Source organism: Chrysochloris asiatica, unplaced genomic scaffold (assembly GCF_000296735.1).
Source record: "Chrysochloris asiatica unplaced genomic scaffold, ChrAsi1.0 scaffold00341, whole genome shotgun sequence".
NCBI classification, from domain to species: Eukaryota; Metazoa; Chordata; class Mammalia; order Afrosoricida; family Chrysochloridae; genus Chrysochloris; species Chrysochloris asiatica.
In genome coordinates this window covers 2,039,915-2,047,975 of record NW_006408859.1, presented here as the reverse complement: position 1 = coordinate 2,047,975, position 8,061 = coordinate 2,039,915, and the positions used below count along the sequence as shown (strand labels likewise).

Here is an 8,061-nt window from a genome sequence, read left to right as displayed (position 1 = left end):
GTGTTACAGAAGGGGTTAGTGGACCATTTCACTTCAGTTCTGTGTCACAGAAGGAGCTAGTGGACCATTTCACTTCAGTTCTGTGTTACAGAAGGAGCTAATCCTTGTCTGAAACAGGAACCCATTCCCTGTCTGCTCTCCCTCCTTTGCTTCTAGCCTTTGGTTGCAGAACTCATTGATGTGCGGTGAGTGTTTTTCAAGCAGCCCCTCAGCCCTGTGTGCGGAGTCCTTCTCCCAGAAGTGCTCCTAACATGCTGCTTCTCTGCTCAGGACACAGAAAACCCACCTCAAGTCCTCTGACCCAGAATGTCTCTCATCACCCTTCATCCTGCCATACCTTCTAGGCCATGGAACACCAAGCTCTGTATTAATCATTGCCTTCCAAGTCCTATCACAGCCCTAGCACCTCTTTTCATAAACCTTCACATCACCAGCCATGACTGATAACTTCCCTTTGCTAATACAGTTCATCTGCCAATCGCTGAGCCTTCCCAAGCATTAGTCTAATTGCCTTTCTTCTACCTCAGCTGATGGGAAACCCCTACTAGGAGGAAGGGACTGTCATTGAAGAACCCTAGGACAACTGCTGGGTTGACTCACAGAGTAAAGGCCTCACTGGTTTGTGTTCTCAGAGGCAGGTACATAATGAGAGTGTGACAGACACAAAGACTGAGGAGAGTGTGAGTGAGAAAAACACACAGGGCTGGATGGAAAGAAGAAGGAAGTCATGCTCTGATCACAATATACCACAAACCCAGAGCTCCTTTCAGACCTCCTTCATCTTGGGTCCAGCTGCTATACACATTATTGTCCTCAATGCCTGGACCACTCGACTTACCCAGAGGCCCCAGGTCCCGTCCCTTTCTTCTGGGCCCCGTGAGCCTGGAGGCCACTCACTCAGGAAGTCTCTTCACTATTTCGAGTTTATGCGAATCTCCCAGTACCCCTGGGAAACTAGAGCCAAGAGCTGTTTCCCTTTTCCTCATCCCCCTCTTCAATCTCCTAGGCTTGAGCTCCAAGTGATTTAGACACTCTTAACCTGGGATACACAGTTGAGCTTCAGAGGCTTTGGGATGCTCTTAGTATTGCACACATCATATTTTTGTATGTGCAATGTCCTGACCAAGTGCCACCACTCTTTTCATCAGATTTCCAGCTCAAAAAAGATGAGGAACCACCGGTTGGTCCTTTGCCTGTGTGGGGTAAGCTGCTGTGTGTATAGCTGGGCAGACTAGAGGGAGAGAGCCATGGAGGTCAGGGCCCCGCACAGTACCTTAGAAGCAGCCATCACTGCTGCTGTGGCTGCCACATTCAAGCCCCGCTTCCCAAAGTGCACCAGGGCATCATAACTTCGGTCTTTCGCTTGAACCAGGCAATCGTCAATTTCCTGTCAAAGAAGCAAAAAGGTACACTGAGTTAGAAGGTTCAAATAAATCTCTGTTCTCTCTCCCTTCTCCTGAGCTCTGGGTTTACAGCTTACCTCACATCTGATTCTCACGGGACTGGAAAGGTCTAGATGGTTTGAGTGTGTGTGTGTGTGTGTGTGTGTGTGTGTGTGTGTGTGTGTAGACAGGAGGTGGAAGGAAAACAGAGGAAGTACCAAAGCAAAGCAGTTGCTGTCAAGTAGACTCTGATAGAATGACCTCATGTGTGCTAGACAAGAACTGTGATGCATGGGGTTTTCAATGACTCAATTCTCAGAAATTAATGACCAGGCTTTTCTTCTAAGGTGCCTCTGGGTGAACTTGGACACCTACTCTTTCGGTTAGTGCCAGATCACATTAACCATTTTGCACCATTCCAACTCTGGAGTCGATGCAGGGGATTGGAAAGGGAATTTTTTGGAAAAAGAAAGAAAGAAAAAACAAAACACCATAAAACAATACGAAACCTGTTATGCAAGCAATACTCTTGAATTGTTTCTAAAGCCCTCTACATTTTCAGGGAAATTCTAAGGGGTCCTGGATATGGACAATTTTGCCATACTGTTTTGTTGTTGTTAAGTGCCATCCAGTTGGTTCCAACCCACAGTGACTCTGTGTAGGGTTTCCTAGGAGCGACTTGAAATAGCCCGTCTATAAAACATGGAAATAACCTGGGGTGGAAAGGATGCTATGAACTGCAGGTCTGACTTCAACCTATAACTAAATGGCTATCAGACCTTAAGAAGTACTTAGACTCTTATGTACAATTTCATCTGAAAAATGAGGACCATGATGTTAACTCACACACGGAGTACTGTGAAGATTAAATGAGATTCATTCCAGTAGAGTACCTATCAGAGTGGCTGGTTTCCACAAATAATAACTATTGCTATCGTCCTCATTTCTCAGGGCTTGGGGTCCTTGCAGCTATAAAATTCTGTTACATCATTCTATGAAAAGGCTTCAAAAAGTTAATGGAAAAACATGGAATTAAAAGATAACTGAATTTCTCCATGAACTTTTAAAAGTCTCTATCCCACTGCACATCCATGGATGTGGTTAGGAAGCAGAAAGAAATGAGGCTTAATTTTGTATATAAGGGAAGTCATTTTATGGACATTAAAATGAAAACATAAACTAGAACTGGTTTTAGTTGGTTTGGACTCACAGTAGCCCATTTCAGAGTTCAGTAAGACAATGACATTTGGCCTCATTCTTGTTGGAAGTTTAGCATGTTAGTACATTTCCTGTGCTTTGAGGGTCACAGGGGGCATTAGCCAACTCCCTGTTCAATTCCCTGCTTAAAGCATCCCCACAAAGTCATCACAGTAAGTCCTCTAGTTATGACCCTTGACTGACTCTTGAAGTGATTCTTACAGCTCTAAAGAAGCAGACATCGTTACTTCAATGAAAATTACACTGGCATCTTCACAGTAAGGAAAGAGAAACAGAAGTGCAGGGATTTAGGAACCAAGTCAAGACCCAGCTCTCTACAGCTTCAAATCCATCCTTCTGAGGTGGGAGGTGCGGGGGTCCTGGTTCCTAAAGGGATTCTGCTTATCCAATTGATTTGTTCCCCAAAGTATTCAACTTTTAGAAGCAACAGAAATGAACGCAAGACAATTACAGCAATTCTATTGTATGTACCTTAGAAATATAATTAACAAATAATATATAACATTGAAAATTTTTGATCCAATATCCCATTCTGGAGAATTTATTCTAAGAGAGAAGGTCAAAATAAGGAACAAAACTCCATGCTGACAGTAAGTGGACAGTTCTGTTATTGTAGATCATTGAAGATGAAGTAGAAATGGATTGTGCACAAACATGTTTAAAATATCAAAATACCAATAGTGTATCTACGCTAAATTTTTATCTGTTTCATTTTTTTAAATAGTCTGTGTAAAAGTTGAACTCGCCTTTGTAGAAAAACTGTACCTGCAAAAGGTTAGGAGCTTGGTATGGAAAAAGAAAGACAATTCAGTTTAGGGTATTGAATTGTGAGTGAAATTTTCTTTACTTTGTTTCAACTTTTGGAAATGTTTTACAATAAATAATGACATTATCTTTTAGAGAATGTCACCACTATTTCTAAATGTATCAGAAAAATAGAATCTTAAAAAGTAAGACTATAAAGAACAACTTGTTGGGGGCTCAACCAAAGGGTCTCCTGCAATCGCACAACCATTCCACAGACCGGCCAAGCACCCACTCCCTAAACTGTATCCCTCTGCCGGAAGGAGTGAAAGGTTGAGCAGGATAAATTAGTTACCTTTTCTTTTGAAGAGAGTGTGGGATGTACAAACTTCCTGTAGAGGAGGCTGGAGCCTTTTGTGTAGGGAGACAGCAGCCAGGCTACAAACGCTATTTTTAATTCATAATAGAATGGAAACCTGGGGGGAAAAAAGAAAATGCACATCCCATTAGGATCTCAGCAACACTGCCCAGGGCCCGTGACTTGACAGACAAGGCCACAGCCACAGGGACTCCTGTCTGGCCAGCCCATAGCCACAGGGACTCCTGTCTGGCCAGCACACCACTTCCAGGTTGCCTGGATGTCTCCTTTCTCCATGTGTGAAGGTCTGTGCATACAAACAGCACAAGCTCAAGGCTAATTCCCATCTTTCTTCCTTGTGAAAGTAAACCAGCTGCAGCCTGCAGAATTTGAAGCCTTAATCTGTGCCTGCCCACATGGGCATTCACTCTTTACTCATGAGCCGTGAAGACACCAACACTAGGAGAAGTAAAGTGGAGCGGAGCTGACAGAGAGAACTTCCAGACTGAAAATAAAAGCCAGCCCCTTCTTGGTTTTCTTCTTGGCCCAAACAAAAGCAGAGGGCAGGGACCCTGCTTTTGCCAGGGAATAGGGTGCTATTCACTCTACTCAAGTCAATAGCAGACAAAAGAATCTTGCTGATGTTTGTGCTAAAAGAAAAAGGAGCAGGGTGCAGATAACATATGATTCTGGAGTCTGCAGTCCTGTATAACTTGAGTTCATTCATGTATTCATTCCAGAAACATCTACCCAGCACCTATATGCCAGTTTGTGTTAAGGGTTGGGAATAAAATGGTGAACAAAGGTCTGATCCCAGTCATCTCAGAGAGCTCCCAGTCTAGCAGGAGACATAGGCAAGATTCTGATATCCCTGCAACTTATAGTCCAGTTGGGGAAATGGAAATTCAATAAATAATCACAAATAATTTAGAACAGGAGCCAGAGATAAGTGCTATCATGGGCCTCTGCTAGCCTGCATGGCTTCTTTGCATCTACAGGACAAAGTTAGTCCCTGCAGCTGGATGCAGCTCTGCAGGTACGTGGCTTGGCAGGGGTTTCAGCTCCAATCCTCTCCTCAGCCAAGTCCCTTCATGATGGGAATGACCTGTATAGCCATATTCAGCAGTGTCCTGATGCTATGAGGGAGAAGGGCAGGATTCTGTTAAGGGCAGTAATAAGAAGACCTGTGCTAGCCAGAGGCATCAGAAAAACAGATCCCTCCAGGCATCCTCCATCCTAGAATTAAAAGTTGGAAATAAAAGGCAGTTACTAGCAAGCCTTATCAGAGTCCCTCATACACATTCAGCTCCTAATGTGGTGCTGCAGGATAATACACTGGACTGCAAGGTCAGTTTGAGCGACAAGGTTGGAAGTTCAAACTCACCAGCTGTTCCTCGGAAATCCTATAAAGGGTTGCTATGAATTAGAACCAATTTGACAGCACTTAACAATAACAATGAACGTGTAGGATAAGCACTGGATTGCTAACTGCAAGACTGACAGTTCAAACCCACCAGTTGCTCTTTGGAAACCCTATACAGGGTTGCCATGAGTCAGAAACTACTTGATGATACTTAATAACACCATACTTCCTGCTTCTGACAGGCTTACCCTGGATATGGCCACAGAACTAGGGAACACGCTCATGGCAAGATATACTGATGTTCCACAACCAGTAAAGAGCTGGGGCTGAAGGAACATTTGAACACTCAGGCAACTAAGGAAGAAATTTTGTTTTGACAAATACTATTTGCCAACCCCAAAGGGAAAGCAAAGGAACCTGGCACACTCAGGCATCAACACAGCTCCCCTTGGGATCTGTCACACTGTGGCTCTTTGTTATATAAAAGATTTAAAAAAAAAAAAAAAAAAAAGGCAACGCAGAGACATAGTTTTAAAAATTCTAAAAGTTCAAAAGACTATACAACAAAGGGTTTGCTTCCCTTCCCTTGGCCCTAGTCCCTTTTCCAAAAGCAAGCACTATTATCAGTTTTTTTTTACATTTTCATCCAGAGGTAGACTATAGCTTTTTGTTATTGGTTTTGTTTTTTAACTTTTTATGACTTGAGTTAAAGTTTAGAGTAGAAAATCAGTTTTATGTTCAATAAATCATACACTTCATTCATGTCAAAGACTGCAACCCCCTCAACATAACATCACTTACCCTACTTCCTCTCCATGATTCTTGGTTCCATTCCATCTTCTTTCCCAATCTTTCAGTTTTGTCCTTATTGATCTTGACTGGTTGGCCATTCATGGTGTGAATACCTTACCTTCTATGTACATAGAAGTGCTCTCGTCCCTTCTATGTACCTATGTCTGAAAATTGAGCCCAGAGGGTTAGCTCAATTCCATAGTTCAGTTCTATAGTCTCAGGATTCCACTAGTCTCTACCTGACCAGTAATCCTTATCTTTTTTTTTTTTTTTATGATTTTGAGTTTTTTGTTCCACATTTTCTCCCACTATATCCAGAACCTTCTAAAGCTATCTCTTTCAGAGCAGTTGGTAGTGGTAACTGGGCACCACCTAAATCCTCTGGTCTCACAGTCATGGAGATTGATGTTCACCTAGTCCATTAGTCCAATGGACTAATTGTTTCCAATGTCTTCAATTTTCATCATTTTTCTTCCCTCCTGATAGGGAGAAACCAATAGTTGCACCTTAGATGACTGCTCATGAACTTTTAAGATCCCAGTTGATGATGGCTGTTACTGGTGTTGTTACGTGCTGTCAAGTTAGTTCTGATTTACAGAGATCCTAAGTGTTACAGAATGAAACACTGCCTGGTCTTGTACCATACTCACAATCATTCCTATGTTTGAGCCCATTGTTATAGCTGCTGTGCCAATTCATTTTATTGAGGGCCTTCCTCTTTTTTGCTGATCCTCTACTTTGCCAAGCATGATGTCCTTCAGGTACAGGTCCCTTCTGATGACATGAGACAAAGTCTTGCCATCCTCACTTCTAAGGAGCATTCTGGCTGTACATCTTTCATGATAGATTTGTTTGTTTTTTGACAGCCTACAAAATATTCAATATTCTTTGCCAACACCATAATTAAAATATATCAAATTTTCTTCAGTCTTCTTTTTACATTGTTCAGCTTTCACATGCATGTGAGGCAACTGAAAATACCATGGTTTGGGTTAGGCACACCTCAGTCTTCAAAGTGACATCTGTACTTTTAACATTTTAAAGAGATCTTTGCAGCAGATCTGCCTAATGCAAGATGTCATTTGATTTCTTGATTTCTGCTTCCATGGGTGTTGGTTGTGGATCCAAGCAAAATGAAATCCTTGACAACGTCAGGCTTTTTCCATTTATCATAATGTTATTTATTTGTCTATTTGTGAAGGGTTTTGTTTTCTTTATGTTGAGGTGTAATCCATACTGAAGGTTATAGTCTTTCATCTTCATCAGTGTCTCAAGCCCTCTTCACTTTCAGCAAGCAAGCTTATGTCATCTGCATGTTAGAGGTAGTTAACAGCTCTTTCTTTAATCCTGATGTTGTATTCTTCTTCACAGAGTACAGCTTCTTTTTTGTTTGTTTGTTTCAGCATACAGGTTGAACAAGTATGGGGAAAAAATACAACCCTGATATATATCTTTCCTGATTTAAAACCATGCAGTATTCCTTTATTCTATTCAAATGACTACTTCTTGGCCTATGAAGAGGTTTCACATAACCACAGTGATCCCTTGTTTCACATTTTCTTTTGAATGTGGCTTGAATTTCTGATGAAAATTTTACTTGTGGGTGATACTACTGATATTATTTGATAAGTCTGCATTCTGTTGGTACACCTTTGTTTGGAATGGGCATGAATATGGATCTTTTCCAGACTTCCAAATATCTTGGCATAGGTGAGTGAGCATCTCTAGTCCTACACTCATTTCCTTAACATTATCATTGGTATTCTGTCAGTTCCTGGAGTCTTAGTTTTGTATCAGTGCCTTCAGTGTAGCTTAGACTTCTTCCTTCAATACCATCTTGATCACATGCTACCTCCTGAAATGGGTGAAGGTCGACCAATTTTCTCTGGTACAGTGACTCCATGCATTTCTTCCATCATCTTTTTTTTTTTTTTAATGTTTTATTGTGACTTATGTGATAGTTTACATGGGAGAACATTAGTTTTACATTCATTCTATCGTATATTTCTCATTGCCATGATTACAATCCCCTCCAAGCATCATCAACCAACCAAAGGGTATACCCTGCAAGCCTGCCCCCCACACCCCACCCCACGAGGTCTTCAGCACACAGTCACTCTCCCTCTCTGGATCTAAAGTCCCCAGCTGCTCCATATCTCCACGTCATCATCTCTGCCTCCATCTCAGGCATCACTGCTTCTCTG

The 8,061-nt window shown here is 41.9% G+C and overlaps 1 protein-coding gene across 1 annotated transcript in view; it reads right to left on the bottom strand.

Annotated features, from left to right (window-relative positions):
- Nucleotides 1-8,061, bottom strand: part of REEP1 (receptor accessory protein 1) — a 69,858-nt gene that overhangs the window by 40,006 nt on the left and 21,791 nt on the right. Inside the window, exons 3-4 of the mRNA XM_006875866.1 lie at nt 3,700-3,820; nt 1,274-1,387 (exon numbers count right to left, since the gene is read on the bottom strand). Of these exons, the coding sequence (XP_006875928.1) occupies nt 1,274-1,387; nt 3,700-3,820 (235 nt within the window). The remainder of the gene's footprint in view (nt 1-1,273; nt 1,388-3,699; nt 3,821-8,061) is intronic.